We start from the raw sequence: 18,689 nt of genomic DNA, 5'->3' as shown, positions 1-18,689 counted from the left end.
GGTCCCTTCCAACCCTGATATTCTATGATTCTATGATTCTATGAGCCAGAGCTAACATGAAATGAATATTCAATGAGACATTGACTCCATTATGTACAGAAACATCGAGTGCAAGGTAGTAATTATTTCACTGTATACTGAGGCAGAGGAATTATTCGTGGCACAGTGACTGTCTTGTTTTGGACATAAAGAATATGCAGCCAGTGAAAAGTGAGTATAACACACCTGGCGAAATACAAAACCAGAGTTTACACCATATTCCAAGTTAATCTGTGAAAGAAAATGTTAAAAATGCATTTGAAGCATACAATGGCTGTGTGAAATACATCACCTTGTGCAATGACAGATCTGAACTTTAAATCAAGTTCTGTACAGATGCCTAATTTCTGGTTTGGTAAAAGACAAAGTCATCTTGCTATCTATGCCCCATTTCACTTTTTTTAGCTGCAGTTTTGCAGCTAGTTGCAATGGGGGCTTAACCCCAGGAAGATGGTGCAGGATAGTGTAGCCAGACAGCCAGCCCCCCCCCCCCCCCCCCCTCAGACCAGCATTGCTGGAAACACAGGAGGAAGCCGGAACAGGGCACTTAACATATATTCCAGCACAGCCTTTGAAGCTGTGAAAGCACAGGTGTGCTGCTACAATGTGCCTCTGGGAGCAGATACAACGATTAAGCTCACAGCAGGCAGAGGCCCTCTGACAGACATGGCTCTTAGCCCCTACTAAATAGCGTGATGCACACACACCAACATCCTAGGTGGGAAAATATTTACCCTGATAAAAGAAATGTCCAGTAGTCGAAACTTATTGTTTCTCTCCCTTGCAAGTGTAAACTACTCTTGCGAAAGCTGGCGTCACCCAGACAGACCAGCCTCAATTTGGCATAAGAAAGGAGAAAGAGAATAAAGGAGTACAGAGGTATAAGTAGGGGACCTACAGCACTATGATTTTTGAGTGCTTTTCACTATCTATCTGCTGGTCAGATAAGTGACAGCCTCCCAAGGCTTCTGCAGCTAAGAGGGTCCCTACGCCTTGTCCCTTATTCGTCTTTCCGCGGAATTGAGTGACCGATCCTGGCTTGGCACCGCTGGAATCGAGAGATGCAAGGAGGGTAAGAAGCACCCACACCTGATCTCCTATCTTTAGTGTACACATATTTTGAAATAGAGCTCTGTACTTTGTTTTCTTTCTTTGGGATTGTGGCTTCAATTTTGTAACTTGTTTGTGTGTGTAACATCTCTACATTTAAATAAGTAGGCACTAGCAATTTTGTAACCACATGATTAGAATCTAGCTTAATACATTTTGGTAACCATTTGTGCATAAGCCTGACTTGTTTTCTCTGGTTTACTGTAAAGCAGCCAACACAATTAAAGAACCTCAGCCGTTTTGGCTCTAAAGCCTGGCCATTAGGTGAGAGTACTAAGAGCCTAGCGTTGAGTTGTGCCGCCTCCACGGGGCAAACTCTTGGGGCACCTGTCAGTCAATCCTGGCTGCCCGCTGCGAAGGAGCTCTGAGCTCTAGCAGTTAAAGTCACGGGTGTGGAGAGGCTCTTAGTGCTGCCATTGGGGCACCTGTCAGTCAGTATTGACTGCCCGCTGCGAAGGAGCTCTGAGCTCTAGCAGTTAAAGTCACGGGTGGTTAGGACCTTGGGGCATCCGTCAGCCTAGCCCGGGCTGCCCGCCGCGAAGGGACAGTGCGTCCTAGCGGTTAAAGTCACAGATGGTATAAACGGGCATAGCTGGCACCTCACCAAACATCCTTGGCCGTCGGCTAACAGATAGGAGGAAAAAGATTGTCAGAAGAACATGAATTGAGTAATGCTGGCAACATCTTACCACGATGCATCCAATCTGGCCATCAGAACATGTCTGATCAACCACCAGGAATAACCATGGAAACAGTGGTGAACAAACCCAAGCGTTTATGGAGCTTATAGTTAAGGCCGCAAGTTTGTCCTAGAGATCACAGAAGCCACAGTGTAGCAGGGTGGACACCCGCTCAGGCCCAGAGGGGTTTAAGATAGTCCTGGGAGAGGGCTGGGGCAGGGGAAGAGCTGGGTTGATTAGCAGAGCAGCCGCAGCTGGGGGCCACTCCCCAAACAGACCCAGCAGGCCTTATAACAGCCAGGGAAGCCAGGAGCAGAAGAACAGTCTCTCTCAAGCTCTGAGAGGGAGGGACCTGGCTGCAGAGACCTGAATAGAGGACGTAGTTTGGCGCAGGGGAGCTCTGGCCTAGGAAAGCCCCAGGCCCCAGCCCGGGAAGCAGCGCAGAGCCCTCACCTCCATCCCACACCCCAATCCCCTACCCCAACCCAGTGAAAGTGAGTGAGGGTGTGGGAGAGCGAGTGACAGAGGGAGGGTGGCCTTGATGGAGGGGGGCAGGGCCTCAGAGAAGAGGCGGGGCAGGAGCAGGGCCTCAGGGAAGTGGGGGCGGGGCAAGGGTGTTCAGTTCTGTGCAATTAGAAAGTAGGCAACCCTAGGCTGTGCACTGCCGCCCATGCCTCCCCAGCACCAGCGGGGGTCCCAAGCTGCTCACCACCAGCCTCCCTGCCCCAAGGACTCGCGGCACCCCAGGGCCACCGCCGTCCAAGATTTATTCAGGAGTATATAGCGGAAGTCATGAACAGGTCATGGGCCGTGAATTTTTATTTTCTGCCCATGACCTGTCCATGACTTTTACTAAAAATAGTCGTGACTAAAACATAGCCTTACTTATAGTTAACCAAGGATCACAAAGCCCCTAACATCTACACTCAAATGGAACTAAAGCTCAAAACTAGCGTAGGTGACTGAAAACTATTGTATCTCAAACCCTTAGAGCTAAATTCTTCCACTTGAGACTCCTTTCCATTCACCATCCAGTGTTAGTGGACTTTTGCTTTTCCCAACTAATTTCAGAAAAGGCCCTTGCAGTCATTCTCCCTTTTCCAATCAAGAGATAAAGTTTTTCTTCCAGCTTCTGCCCTAACTAAGAGAGATCAGTGGGAAAAGATGAGGAGCCAAGAGGAGGGGAGAAATGAAGAAAGATGAGAACAGAGGCTGTCATGACTCGCAGGTCTCTAACCTGGATCTGCAGGTTCCCTGGGGATCATCACGCTCCAACCCCCACTGATGACTTACTGGCATATCATAGAATATCAGGGTTGGAAGGGACCTCAGGAGGTCATCTAGTCCAACCTGCTGCTCAAAGCAGGACCAACCCCAACTAAATCATCCTCGCCAGGGCTTTGTCAAGCCTGATCTTAAAAACCTCAAAGGAAGGAGATTCCACCACCTTCCTAGGTAACGCATTCCAGTGTTTCACCACCCTCCTAGTGAAAAAGTTTTTCTTAATATCCAGCCTAAACCTCCCCCACTGCAACTTGAGACCATTACTCCTTGTTCTTGAGACCATTACTCCTTACTCCGCTACCACTGAGAACAGTCTAGATCCATCCTCTTTGAACCCCCCTTTCAGGTAGTTGAAAGCAACTATCAAATCCCCCCTCCTTCTTCTCTTCCGCAGACTAAACAATCCCAGTTCCCTCAGCCTCTCCTCATAAGCCATGTGTTCCAGTCCCCTAATCATTTTTGTTGCCCTCCGCTGGACTCTTTCCAATTTTTCCACATCCTTTTTGTAGTGTGGGGCCCAAAACTGGACACAATACTCCAGGTGAGGCCTCACCACTGTCAAATAGAGGGGAACGATCATGTCCCTCAATCTGTTGGCAATGCCCCTACTTATACAGCCCAAAATGCTGTTAGCCTTCTTGGCAACAAGGGCACACTGTTGACTCATATCCAGCTTCTCGTTGACTGTAACCCCTAGGTCCTTTTCTGCAGAACTGCTGCCTCACCACTCGGTCCCTAGTCTGTAGCGGTGCATGGGATTCTTCTGTCCTAAGTTCAGGACTGTGCACTTGTCCTTGTTGAACCTCATCAGATTTCTTTTGGCCCAATCCTCTAATTTGTCTAGGTCCCTCTGTATCCTATCCCTACCTTCCAACGTATCTACCACTCCTCCCAGTTTAGTGTCATCTGCAAACTTGCTGAGGGTGCAATCCCTGCCATCCTCCAGATCCTTTATGAAGATATTGAACAAAACTGGCCCCAGGACCGACCCTTGGGGCACTCCACTTGATACCGGCTGCCATCTAGACATGGAGAACCGGGACTCCTTGAAACCCAGCTCACTTAGAACTCACCTCTGGGCCCCAACTGTTGGAAGACTGGGGCTCCTGATTGGCCTACTTCCCCTGTTTATGCCAGAAGAAGGAACAGGAAGTCATAGAATCATAGGACTAGAAGGGACCCTGAAAGGTCATCTAGTCCAGTCCCCTGCACTTATGGCAGGACTAAATATAACTGTTTAACTGGGTTCCGCCCTGCTTTGGACCACACATCCAGCACTACCTGCTCCTGTCTCCAGATCCCAACCACTTGGTTTCCTGACACAGCCTGATTCCTGGCATCTAACTCATAGTTCCTGACCTTCTGGTTCTGAACCCCTGCTGGCAATGGGGACCTGTGCCCACCCCACAAGATAACCACTAGGCCTGACTGCCTACGTCCCAGCCCTGACACTAATAGACAGAACTCCAGCAGGGGACCCATGAAATAAAAGTGAGCTAGGGAAGGTTAAAGGACAAAGACAAATTTTGCTGCTCCCCCAAGGCACTGAGATGTGGAGCCTGCTGCAGGTAGAAAGAAAGCAGTACTGTTAATTTAGAAGAGGGACTGCTAAAGAGCAACATCAAGGTTCACTGCTGCTACAGGGGAGTGTGGGGGTGACCCACCCATCAGGTGAAAAAAGGGGCAAAATGTTCGAATGCTCAAAAAATAAAAGTTTTTTTTATGTATCATTTCTCAATCTTCAGCCTCCTGGACCCTCTGCAATTTCCACTTAGTGACATTTTGTCAACCACATTCCATCTTGTTAGCATTCTAATGTGGCAAGTGAGTTTGAAAGGGCTACAATATGTCTTCAAATGCAGTTATGTGGCTCCTATTTAAGTCAATGGGAATCGCCCTTGTAGCTACAGTCCTAAGGGACTATAATAAAAAACGTCCTTGCTGGGGCTCTTTATTTGTCTATGGAGATGAAGGAGCATCGGAAAAGGTGAGAGCCAGAGAGATGACCTACCTGAAATGGGGTCCCAAGTTGAGTGCTGGAGCAAAGGGTTTGTCTGTGACAATCGTGGTGCCAATGCCAACGGCCTGAACTTGGATCACGTAGGTATTGCTGTTTTGTATGAACAAGTTCACCTTGTCTTGGAATTTGACCGTGTCATCCAAGTTAGCAATCAGAGTCAGCGATACCTTAGCCTCCGGGGGAACTACACCTTCACTGGGCTCAATCCTCCACAATGAGTGACTGCAAGCCTGCAACAAGATCCAAAAGCTAAGATCAGAATAGAACCATTGGCCTCAATGTACCTGTGAGGCACTACAGGATATGATTAAAAGGAAGAGAAAGCAATGACGGGCAGGTTGTTTCCACCAGCATCATCCTTAGGCTCCTGTTTCAAGAGAGACTAATTGTCCTCAACAGAATCCCTCAGTGAGCCATCTTGACATCTGGGGTAGAAGACGCAATCTCCAGCATCTTTTAATTGTACATTTGTGTTTTACTGCTCTGAATAATGCAGAAAGCGGGAAAGGCCACTAAACATGGTCTAGCATAGGGGTGGTCAACTTGAGCCTGAGAAGGAGCCAGAATTTACCAATATACATTGCCAAAGAGCCACAGTAATACATCAGCAGCCCCCCATCAGCTCTCCCCCCGGCACATTGGAAAGTTGGTGCCTGTAGCTCCAGCCCAAGAGTCGGTGCCTAGACAAGGAGCCGCATATTAACTTCTGAAGAGCCACATGTGTCTCCGGAGCCACAGGTTGGCCACCCCTGGACTAGGAGATCCAGAAGGACCCACTCACAACCACCTGAAACAATATGGAAATATTTGAGAACATAGAATTTTTATGAAAAGCAGGGATTTGTTCACTGCTTAAAATGGACTGAAATGCTGTTTGCTTCAAGTGAGATCAGCTCTACTGAGTTTCTGTCCATCAGCCATGGAGCTCTAACATTATGACAGCCAACTAAATGGAGAAATACATCAGAAAACAAAACAGCACATCAAAGTGCAGGAGCATTTAAAAGGATTCCAAATAACCTCCCCAAACAGTTTTAGGCTACTGGGGGGAGGGTGTCTGAGGAAGTAGGCAGAGCCAGATTTTACCTGAAAAGTGAAAATGATCCCATGGAACAAGTTCTTTTGGGGCTGTGCTGGTTTCTGACTGAGTGCAAGGGCCTCTCCCCAGTTCTGTGACAGGTTTGCAGCAGTGGAAGCCACTGCAGACTCAGGGCTTTAAAATTACATTAAATACATTACACTGGTAAAATTAATAAACTCAGTCAGATCCATTTAATTTGTAGTTCCCCACAGCCTCAGGGAGAGGAATCCTTAAAATAGAACCGCAAAGCAAGAGGAGACAGCATAGCAGAGGGTGGTCTGTTATGGCTAGCTCCAGTGCCATGCTTCACTGTCGAGATAAGGATGGATGCAGATCTAATTACCGGACCCACTTTGCTCCTGCACCTGCTGCACTCTCCCTTAGATACAATCTACTCTTTATTCTTTGGCTTTTGGATCTTGTGTTCCATAACTCTGCTGTTTGGACAGCTACCAGGGTGTTATCTGCCTCTTGTTTCAGATTCAAGGACCTTGTGTTTGAATGTAAAAAAAAAGCAAACATCACTCTGGGATGTATTAGCAGGAGTGTTGTAAGCAAGATACGACAAGTAATTCTTCCTCTCTACTTGACGCTGATTAAGCCTCAGCTGGAGAAGTGTGTCCAGTTCTGGGTGCCACATTTCAGGAAAGATGTGGACAAACTGGAGAAAGTCCAGAGAAGAGCAACAAAAATGATTGAAGGTCTAAAAAACATGACCTCTGACGGACGATTGAAAAAACTGGGTTTGTTTATTCTGGAGAAGATAAGACTGAGAGGGGACATGATCATAGAATCATAGGACTGGAAGTAACCTTGAGAGGTCATCTAGTCCAGTCCCCTGCACTCATGGCAGGACTAAATATTATCTAGACCACCCCTGACAGGTGTCAGGGATTCATAGATTCATAGATATTAAGGTCAGAAGGGACCATTATGATCATCTAGTCTGACCTCCTGCACAATGCAGGCCACAGAATCTCACCCACCCACTCCTGCGATAAACCTCTAGATAAGGGAAGAAAGGTAAGCAGCACGATACGGACCCTGGACTTCAGGAAAGCAGACTTCGACTCCCTCAGGGAACGGATGGCCAGGATCCCCTGGGGGACTAACTTGAAGGGGAAAGGAGTCCAGGAGAGCTGGCTGTATTTCAAGGAATCCCTGTTGAGGTTACAGGGACAAACCATCCCGATGAGTCGAAAGAATAGTAAATATGGCAGGCGACCAGCTTGGCTTAATGGTGAAATCTTAGCGGATCTTAAACATAAAAAAGAAGCTTACAAGAAGTGGAAGGTTGGACATATGACCAGGGAAGAGTATAAAAATATTGCTAGGGCATGTAGGAATGTTATCAGGAGGGCCAAATCGCATCTGGAGCTGCAGCTAGCCAGAGATGTCAAGAGTAACAAGAAGGGTTTCTTCAGGTATGTTGGCAACAAGAAGAAAGCCAAGGAATGTGTGGGCCCCTTACTGAATGAGGGAGGCAAACTAGTGACAGAGGATGTGGAAAAAGCTAATGTACTCAATGCTTTTTTTGCCTCTGTTTTCACTAACAAGGTCAGCTCCCAGACTGCTACGCTGGGCATCACAAAATGGGGAAGAGATGGCCAGCCCTCTCTGGAGATAGAGGTGGTTAGGGACTTTTTAGAAAAGCTGGACGTGCACAAGTCCATGGGGCCGGACGAGTTGCATCCGAGAGTGCTGAAGGAACTGGCGGCTGTGATTGCAGAGCCATTGGCCATTATCTTTGCAAACTCGTGGCGAACCGGGGAAGTCCCGGATGACTGGAAAAAGGCTAATGTAGTGCCAATCTTTAAAAAAGGGAAGAAGGAGGATCCTGGGAACTACAGGCCAGTCAGCCTCACCTCAGTCCCTGGAAAAATCATGGAGCAGGTCCTCAAAGAATCAATCCTGAAGCACTTGCATGAGAGGAAAGTGATCAGGAACAGCCAGCATGGATTCACCAAGGGAAGGTCATGCCTGACGAATCTAATCGCCTTCTATGATGAGATTACTGGTTCTGTGGATGAAGGGAAAGCAGTGGATGTATTGTTTCTTGACTTTAGCAAAGCTTTTGACACGGTCTCCCACAGTATTCTTGTCAGCAAGTTAAGGAAGTATGGGCTGGATGAATGCACTACAAGGTGGGTAGAAAGCTGGCTAGATTGTCGGGCTCAACAGGTAGTGATCAATGGCTCCATGTCTAGTTGGCAGCCGGTATCAAGTGGAGTGCCCCAAGGGTCGGTCCTGGGGCCGGTTTTGTTCAATATCTTCATAAATGATCTGGAGGATGGTGTGGATTGCACTCTCAGCAAATTTGCGGATGATACTAAACTGGGAGGAGTGGTAGATACGCTGGAGGGGAGGGATAGGATACAGAAGGACCTAGACAAATTGGAGGATTGGGCCAAAAGAAATCTGATGAGGTTCAATAAGGATAAGTGCAGGGTCCTGCACTTAGGACGGAAGAACCCAATGCACAGCTACAGACTAGGGACCGAATGGCTAGGCAGCAGTTCTGCGGAAAAGGACCTAGGGGTGACAGTGGACGAGAAGCTGGATATGAGTCAGCAGTGTGCCCTTGTTGCCAAGAAGGCCAATGGCATTTTGGGATGTATAAGTAGGGGCATAGCGAGCAGATCGAGGGACGTGATCGTTCCCCTCTATTCAACATTGGTGAGGCCTCATCTGGAGTACTGTGTCCAGTTTTGGGCCCCACACTTCAAGAAGGATGTGGATAAATTGGAGAGAGTCCAGCGAAGGGCAACAAAAATGATTAGGGGTCTGGAACACATGAGTTATGAGGAGAGGCTGAGGGAGCTGGGATTGTTTAGCCTGCAGAAGAGAAGAATGAGGGGGGATTTGATAGCTGTTTTCAACTACCTGAAAGGGGGTTCCAAAGAGGATGGCTCTAGACTGTTCTCAATGGTATCAGATGACAGAATGAGGAGTAATGGTCTCAAGCTGCCGTGGGGGAGGTTTAGATTGGATATTAGGAAAAACTTTTTCACTATGAGGGTGGTGAAACACTGGAATGCGTTACCTAGGGAGGTGGTAGAATCTCCTTCCTTAGAGGTTTTTAAGGTCAGGCTTGACAAAGCCCTGGCTGGGATGATTTAACTGGGAATTGGTCCTGCTTTGAGCAGGGGGTTGGACTAGATGACCTTCTGGGGTCCCTTCCAACCCTTATATTCTATGATTCTATGATTCTATGAATACTGTCAGGGTGGTTAAGCACTGGAATAAATTGCCTAGGGAGGTTGTGGAATCTCCATTATTGGAGATTTTTAAGAGCAGATTAGACAAACACCTGTCAGGGATGGTCTAGATAATACTCAGTCCTGCCATGAGTGCAGAGGACTGGACTAGATGACCTCTTGAGGTCCCTTCTAGTCCTACAAGTCTACGATTCCATGTGAACACCACCACTCTAGCATTCCCATTGAAATGCATGGGTGCTAAAGAAATCTGTGAATACAGCGGTAACCTTTGCTCACTCCCCCAGCCAGATCACAGATGCTGCATAAAGCCTTTTGAACTTTCTCCAAAGCATTACTGACCAAATGCATTCACTTCTTTTAAGTTTTTGATAATTTAAAATGGATAACTTGAAGACAACGCACCACAGAGGCCAGGAGAAGCCTAGCTTGTTCAATACACACATGGTGCCACCATCCCTCTCCACCTCTCCTGCACCCATTACACGCTTGGTCACTAGCACTAGGGAAATCCAGTAGGGTGCAGCAAAACAGACTATTCTATTAGCATGTTCTATTTCAAGCCAGAAGACATTAGGTTTAAATTGACATTAATGTTCAATCTATCTTCTGATTCATACTGACACAAGGTAGCTAGCCTGAAAAAGAGACCTGACAGCTTTGCTGTAGAAGTGAATCTGCGAGTCAGGCAGCACATTGCACCACAAAAACTAACACTGAGGAATAGTAATGGAATGGTTAGATGAAGGCAGCTGTGTGCATTTCCCACTGTAACACAATGCAGACCTACAGTGCTCCAGCATCCCTATGGCTGACCGCTTCAGGGAGGGGACATTAACCCTGGATAAAAAGGATTTGCATAACATACTAATTAGTTTGGTGCAGGTCCAAAGGAAGGGCCTACTGTTAGTGAACAGGACATTGTAATGATAGGAGAAAGATGATGAAGACATATAGGGCCAGTCACTCCAGTATCTGTGTTGGCTTCTGCCAACAACAGCACGTGGCCCCAGAGACAGAAAATCTGCTACAGGAAGGAGAGATCACAACTTCCCCACCTCACACAGTGCCTGTAGAATTCCAGTGCAGGGCCCCCCAAAATGGATATTAATAGCCAGGAAGAGGTCATGACCGGCACGACTGGAGCAATTAACAGCCTCAACCAATGAGGTTCCAATGGCTCTCCAGCTGTAACTTAAAGTGCTCCGAAGCAAGGGTGACGGAAGCAAAGCCACCTGCCCTCTCTCAGGGAATGAGTCCATACTTGCACAGTCAGAAATAATTTACACCTCCCTGGACCACGCTTGGACAATGACATTTGGAAATCACTGCCACAAGGGAAAGGATTGGCAATAAGAGAACTGGAGAGAGTAGGAACCAAAGGTGTGGACTGATGATTTATGACCAAGAGGGGAAAGATAACCTGGAAGCATTCAACCCAGCTAGAAGTATCGAGTCATTATTAGATACTCAGCAAGTCAACTACCAAGAAATCTGTCTCTGGAAGAATGGAACAGTAAGATACAGGGGATATACTTGATGAGTGTCCTTGCGGTATGAACCTAGCAGTTACCAAGAGAAACTCTTCAACCATCCTAAGAAGACAAGCAATTGTCACTGGTGACTCCATACTAAAAAGAATGGACAGAAAATTTAGCAAGGAGCACAAGGACAACAGGACGGTGTGTTGTCTCGCTGCAATGAAACTAAGAGATATAACCAGCAATATTGGATAGGATTATGAGGTCATCTGGCAAGTCTCCATTGGTGATGATATACTTGGAACCAATGACTTCACATTGTGTGGAATTACACCAATTATAAAAGAATTCAGGGACCTTGGAAGGGAGCTGACGAAGAGAAAAGTCTGGGTGATATTCACAGAGTTCCTACTGGTCCCATGAGTGAGAGAAGGCAGAAAATACTGGATGAGACCACCACTGGCTGCACGATTGGGTTGTGAAGCTGAAGATTTGGGATTTGTGTCACACTGCACCATATTGCACTTGGAGAGAGTGCTGTACAAACAGGAAGGCCTGCATCTCACAGGTAGTAGGTAGGTGGCTAAACTACTTGGTGGAAGACTAGCTGGAAGTCTTCTTTGCTAAGAAGGCAAATGTGGTACACACGGAAATTCAGCATGTTATAAACAAATTGAGCTGATGTGACAAAGAATGTGAAGAGAAGCATTATTTCAGTTGCTGACATACCAATTCTAGGAGTCTGGGTAACAAGCAAGAAGAATTGGAAATTCTCATTGATGAGAAAAAACTTGATGTACTTAGCATTTATTGAAACCTGGTGGGATGATTCACATGATTGGAATATTAAAATAATTGGTTATAACTCAGTTAGGAAGGATAGAGGGAGCAAAAGAGGTGGCACTTTACATTAAGGACACCATTGTCTGTTTTAGAGTTATCAATAACTCAGAAGTGCAGGATCTTGAATGCATATGGGTCAATGTGTGTCTTTGATCACCATGGTCCTACAGATATCAGCAACAGTCTACTGCAGGTCTGGTGGAATTTTCAGAGAGCTTGGTAGGAGGTCTTTCAAGCAGAACTAAAGATGTCGGTTAACGAACTGGCTGACATATTTTTTATGTCCAGCCGACATAAATTACTCCTACTAAACTTTCTGTGAATTAGTTAATGTAGCTGCTAAGAAGTTAATTCCTGACAATATATACTTGGGTGATCACCAAAGGCAACTAAGCTCTACCAGAAATTCATATATGCTGGTAATGTCCAAGAGACCATTAATAAAAACAAGCAACTCAGTCAATTGCAGGCTCAAACCAGATTATATTGATGGAGAGAGAGAGTCATAAAGATTCATTCTAGTCGGAAAGCCTGGAAGACTATCAAAAACTTTCTGGAGATTCCATCCTTGGCCAAAAGGAGTTTCCAATCACCGCAAACACTATCGCATCCCAGCTAGTGGCTAACAGTTGTACACAGAACTTGGACAAGTCTTTCAGCCCTGTGGTCAGAATTGAGGTCACAGAGAGGTGGCAGGCTCCCAGTGTGGATTAAAACCTGGTGGCTTCCTTTTCAGACAAAGATCTGTACCAGGCCATAAAGCTAAAGGGAACAGGAAAGGCTCCATGCCAGGATAACCTTCATAGAATCACAGAATATCAGGGTTGGAAGGGACCTCAGGAGGTCATCTAGTCCAACCCCCTGCTCAAAGCAGGACCTTCATCTGGAGTTCCTTCTTCATCGAGGCCCAAAAGTTGGCTGCTCTGTTTCTTTAATTGATGTTTCCAGGGCAACTGCATCCCAAAAGTCTAGGATATGGCAAAGGTCATTGCTATTCAGAATCTAGGAAAACTGCTGGAAGATCCTAAGAGCTATCAACCCATCTCTCTCCTTTACGTTACATAGAAGCTAATGGATGGCTTGATTCTGATGTGCATCAACCAGGTTATCAGACCACCACTGCCTTCATTTGAGGACACTGTACCCAAGATAAAGGTGGGTGCCATTCTGGTGGACTTGTCAGCCACATGACACTGTCTGACATGTGATGCTGAACACCAAGTTGTTGCAGACTATTTTTGATAAGCTCAGGGTGTGGTTCATTATGGAAATGATAATGAAGCAGAGCTTCATCTTGCAAGGTAGAGACAAAGTCAGCCAACTTAGTCATCTGCATAAGGGACTCCCACAAGGATCCATTCTAGTTACTCTCCTTTTCAACATATATATTTATGACCTATCAACAACTGAGGCAAATAAGTACATATATGTGGATGACATCTGTCTCTCTGGTGTGGGTAACAATCTACACAATAACGAAGGGTCACTTAGCCAAGACATAATGTTCTGGCTACCTACCTTCCTCAGTGGAGATTTATACTGAGTCTAAGATGGTGGCCACAACCTTCCATTTGAGCAATTGCCTACTGTGATGAAGCGGGAGGTTTTCTTGTATTTTCAGTGGTTTACTTGCAGAGGGTGTGGGACTCAGTTCCCTTGTTTGTTACTGGTTTAATAAGATGGTGAGAGAGGGAGTTTGTTGTTACAGAGGGCCAGCGGTGGCACTTGGGACCTCGGACGATGTCCTGGAGAATGGATATCCTGGCGACTGGTGACCGGGAGGCCCAGCTCAGAGTCACTGCCAGTTCTGGCCAGTGGGAGGACAAAGGACTGAGGAGAGAGGATCCCAGTAACCTGACCAGCCAGTTCCAGCCAGTGGGGAAACAAAGGGCGGATGAGAGGAGAAGCTGAGAGGAAAGAAGGCCCATGCAGCCTGTTTACCTGGGAGAGAAGACAAAGGACAGAGGTGGGACTTGGGGGAAGGTGATATGGATGCCCAGCTGGAAGGAGGGGGTTTCTGGACTGGGGAGAGAGAGCAGCCAGAGCCCACTTGGATGCAGGAGAGACCTAGATGTACTGTTGCTAGGCCCAAGGGCCCAGAGAATTTCCTATCCTGTGTTCAGATATTCAATAAATCCTCCTGTTTTATGCTGGCTGAGAGTCACTCCGGTCTAGAGATCAGGGTTGCATCATTCTTTCTGGGAGTGGAGGCCTCGGGAGTCCAGAGTGAGTGAACTCCCTGAGGGAGCTCACGGAGAGAGACAGGCATGCTGAGCACTCAGAGAGGTGTGGTTCCAGGAGGCAGAAGGGCCTATGGCTTGACCCCCAACAGAGAGTGGACCCCCGAGAAGGGCTGTCCCACTGAAGGGGGTTCCTCTCAGGGACCATACGGAGCCAGGAGAGAGAATGATTCCCGTGAGTCCATGACACCTGGCCAATCAACCCCTCAGGCAAATGTTCGACAAACCTCAGTCCTGGCACTGGTATTTATTCCAGTGGAATATTGTGCAGCAGTTTGGGGCAGAAATCAGCATGTGCATCTCATTGATTTGAACTGAACACAGCCACCTATAGACTCACAGACTTTAAGGTCAGAAGGGACCATCATGATCATCTAGTCTGACCTCCCTGCATTTGCAGGCCACAGAACCTCACCCATCCATTCCTGTAACAGACCCATAATCTCTGGTTGAATTACTGAAGTCCTCAAATCATGGTTTAAAGATTTCAAGTTACAGAGAATCTGCCATTTACACTAGTTTAAACCTGCAAGTGACCCATGCCCCATGATGAAGAGGAAGGAGAACCCCCCCAGGGTCTCTGCCACGCTGACCTGGGGGAGAAATTCCTTCCTGAGCCCAACTATGATAATCAGTTAGACCATGAGCACGTGCGCAAGACCCACCAGCCAGACATCTGGGAAAGAATTCTCTGGGTAACTCAGAACCTCCCCATCACCTGTCATTGGAGATATTTGCTGCTAGAAGTCACAGATCGACTACATGCCATTGTAGGAAGTTTCATCATACCATCCCCTCCATAAAATTATCAAGCTCAGTCTTGAAGACAGTTAGGTTTTTGGCCCCACTGCTCCTCTTGGAAGGCTGTTCCAGAACTTCGCTCTTCTGATGGTTAGAAACCTTCCCCTAATTTAGATCTAGACTGTTCTCAGTGGTAGCTGATGACAGAACAAGGAGTAATGGTCTCAAGTTGCAGTGTGGGAGGTTTAGGTTGGATATTAGGAAAAACTTTTTCACTAGGAGGGTGGTGAAACACTGGAATGCGTTACCTAGGGAGGTGGTGGAATCTCCTTCCTTAGATATTTTTAAGGTCAGGCTTGACAAAGCCCTGGCTGGGATGATTTAGTTGGGGATTTGTCCTGCTTTGAGCAGGGGGTTGGACTAGATGACCCCTGAGGTCCCTTCCAACCCTGATATTCTATGATTCTATGAATTTCAAGCCGTATTATTAGTAGTTGTCTTAGCCACAAATTAACATCTAATTTGTATGTGTTGGCTCACATAGCTCCCTCAAAACTTCAATGAGATGCTATCACCCTTAAAACTGCACAGAGAGCTATGACAGATGAAAACATCCTGCTGCATGCAAGGCTGACTATGGCTCCAACAGGTGCCAATAAGCAATGCATACTTCCCCAAAGAAGATCTGCCTGACTCCAGAAGAAAACACCTACACCTGCAGTTCTTGTCGACTTGCCACAAACTCCTTTTAAAATGGCTGTTCATGCACTCCTGTCTAGCACTGCCAGCCCAGTGCCAGTCGTGGATGAACAACAGCATATCAGGGTTGATAGCTATGTTCTAGTCGAGTGACAGTAACTCTGGGATAGAGAAACAGGTCTGCTGACAAACTTCAGAAGCCCTGATTCACATCCTCTTGTTTGCAATCTGGGAAGCAGATCCTGAACTAGACTTAACAGGCTGCTGACTGGAACAGCCAGAGTGGATGACAATGCAGAAATTTGGCTTAGCCCGTTTTTCACAGTGTGGCTGCAGGGTAGTGATGCAGATGGTCAAACATGTGGTGGAGGAGTGCACAATTAGAAAACTGGAGGGTGGACTGCAACATCTGACTACCCTCAGTGATGGAGCAATCAGATGTCTAAACAACCTAGATCAACCTTTTTTCATTTGCAGACCCCTAAAATATTTCAAATGGAGGTGTGGGCCCCTTTGGACAGTTCAGACTTAATCTGGAGATCCCCAGGAGTCCATGGATCACAGGTTGAAAACCACTAATCTAGATAATGATTTGTGATGTGTACAAAAGAAGAATGTGCTAACTAACATAGCCCAGGAGGGGGGAACTGGTAGGGATCTGTTACAGACCACTGAATCTAACCAGAAAACAGGATGAATTACTCCTTAAACACCTATCTATAATGTGTGGAAAGAAAAATGGTGTTGTTATGTGGACTTCCACTTGGGAGACATATGCAGGAGTATATGTCTCATGCAGCCAGTAGTAAAACATCATTGGAAGTTTTAAAAATTATGAATGATAACTTTTTAACAGAGAAAGAATTGCACCCAACATGAGGTATGACAGATAAAAACTAGAAGTTGCTGATTGCTTAGGGTCCAGTGATCATAACCTGCTTACATTCAATAAGGGCAAAGAGAACAGTCCCAAATGTATGTATCTATCTATTTATCTAATTTCCCAAAGCTGAGGAAAGTTATGAGTGAAATTGATTGGTAGGAAAAATTTCAACAGAAAAATGTGAAAGAAAATGGAGTGTTCTTTAAGAAGAGTTTATTAGATGGCCAAAAGCCAAGATTTAACAATTGAGAAAGAGGACAACTTTGACTAAAAGCCCATCCTGATTCAGTGACCAAGTGAAGGAAGCAATTATAAATAAAAAAACAATATGGACCCAATGGGAAAAGTGCCAACTATTTATAGTACACAACTATTATACATTAGACGTTATGAAGGGCAGAAAATTGATAAGGGACTTGAGTTTGGAGCCATGACACTCAGTTCAGTTATAGCCAGCTAATTAGAAGGATTTGGCTACATTGATCAGGGCCTTGCACCAGTGAAACAGAATTTTGGCCCTTCAAATCCAGCAGTGTTTAGTTATTCTTACCAGTCCGTCTATCCAGAGTGACTACATTCTCTCAGGCGGGATTTTTAAACGAGGTGGCAATAGGCCCCAGTCCAACTCCAATACAGGTTTCTTGCATGAAGCAACCTTTTCAGCCCCCCCCCCCGCCCCCCACCCCGCCCCAGTGCGGACTATGACAGTGAATGAAGAGTGCCCAGCTCAGAGTCTGAACAACATGAATCAAAGTAACTTCTAGACAATTACAAACACAATGCCCAGATTGCCAGGTTCAGTCTGATCCTGAAGAGCCATCACTGCTAGCAGCAGTTCTTAAGGAAGAGTCAAAAGAACAATGGAGAAGAGCACAACAGTGACAGCAGAGTCTAATGCAGAGCAAATGCTAGGCAGAAGCAGACTAAGCAATTGCTTAGGGCCCCGAGCAGCTCAAGGAGCCCCCTTTTAGTTATTAGTATGTGTTGTGGGTGGGTGGGGGGATATTCCTGCTTAGGGCCTCCAATGAGCTAACGCTATCACTGGTTAAATGGGTCATTAGCCGGGCAGGGAGATACAGTCCAGTGACCCTTTCAGTTGCACAATGGCCCCAACCTTCAGAGTGGCTGCTCCACAACTCCCATCTTCTCCTACCAGGGAAAGGAAACGCTGGGGAGAGGACAAAACCCTTCCGCAGAGAGCAGACCAACCGCAATTCAATATATCACCAGCCCACACAACATCGTAGCCAATGAGGCCCTCATCTTGCACACAAAGCCCTAGGATTAAATCTAGAAAAAATTTGGCTGCACTTCTAAAAACGGAGAGGCCTAGTGCAGAAAAGAGAAGCAGCTCCTTTAACTGCAAAGATCAGAGAGATAGGAGCTTCCTCTTAGGAACGCCAGAAACACCACTGTAACAGGGTGGTAGCTTCTAGGACCCTGAATCAGAATTGGGTGGAGCTACCCTAAGCTCCAGCACTAGAATCCTAAATAAAGATGCAGAGCAGTTACTGCTGACTCGTGCTGATAGGCAGATTGTGTTAGCTCCACCCAGGATGAGATAAGTCGGAGAGTCTCTCTGAGACAAAGGGAAATAGGCACTGAGACAGAGAAGATCCTGAAAGGAAATCCTAGGAACAGCCTGAGAGGAAGGATCATCTTGTGATTACAGCACTCAACAGGGATCTGGGTTCACTTCCTATCCCTGCTATAGGCTCCCTGTGTGACCATGTACAAGACACTTATTATCTCTTTGCCTCAGTTCTCTATCTACAATCTTCCTTTCTTTTTTGTCTAGTTAAACTGCAAGCTCTTTGGGATAGGGACTCCCTCTTATAATGTGTTTGTACAGCACCGATCACAATGGTGCCTCGATCTCCATTAGGATGTCTAGGCACTACTGGAATACAAATTAATGGCAGCAGCAGCTCTGGGGAGCAGTTAAGATTTATTTGTATTTTTATCAGTTACCAATAAAACCAAACCCAGGAAATATTTAAATTTGTAGCCAAAGGGCCTGCTTCCTCACCCACTCAGATCAATGGAAAGACTCCTATTGCCTTCACTGAGTGTTGGATCAGGTCCAGAGATGTGGTATACAAATGGCACAGCAATCAACTGATCAAGTTGACTAGCTTCAGGATTCACACCCTGGAAAGTTCTGTCCTCTGACAAGTTTTAGAATGTCCATTCCTTATTATAGAAATAGGCATTCCATCATGTACCCCAAATTAAAGATGACTGTCCACAGCATTTTGGAATTTGGCAGGATAAAGAACAGCATGTCCTGCTGGGCCAAGTACCATCCTCAGATGCACCCACACACTCCCAGTGAACTGTCCCGGTGTTTTTAGCCTTTGCTTAAATGGT

The 18,689-nt window shown here is 46.4% G+C and overlaps 1 protein-coding gene across 13 annotated transcripts in view; it reads right to left on the bottom strand.

The window, feature by feature from the left end:
- Positions 1-18,689, bottom strand: part of HYDIN (HYDIN axonemal central pair apparatus protein) — a 451,680-nt gene that overhangs the window by 212,903 nt on the left and 220,088 nt on the right. For all 13 annotated transcript variants that reach the window (XR_012664515.1, XR_012664516.1, XM_048816820.2 and 10 more), the window contains one exon: positions 5,125-5,363. Coding sequence is in view for 11 of the 13 variants with exons in the window: in XM_048816820.2 (XP_048672777.2) it covers positions 5,125-5,363 (239 nt within the window). In the remaining 2 variants the exon portion in view is untranslated. The remainder of the gene's footprint in view (positions 1-5,124; positions 5,364-18,689) is intronic.

The sequence above is a fragment of the Caretta caretta genome, chromosome 12, assembly GCF_965140235.1.
Source record: "Caretta caretta isolate rCarCar2 chromosome 12, rCarCar1.hap1, whole genome shotgun sequence".
NCBI classification, from domain to species: Eukaryota; Metazoa; Chordata; order Testudines; family Cheloniidae; genus Caretta; species Caretta caretta.
The sequence above is the reverse complement of the archived record's forward strand: the minus strand, read 5'-3'. Positions and strand labels throughout refer to the sequence as shown.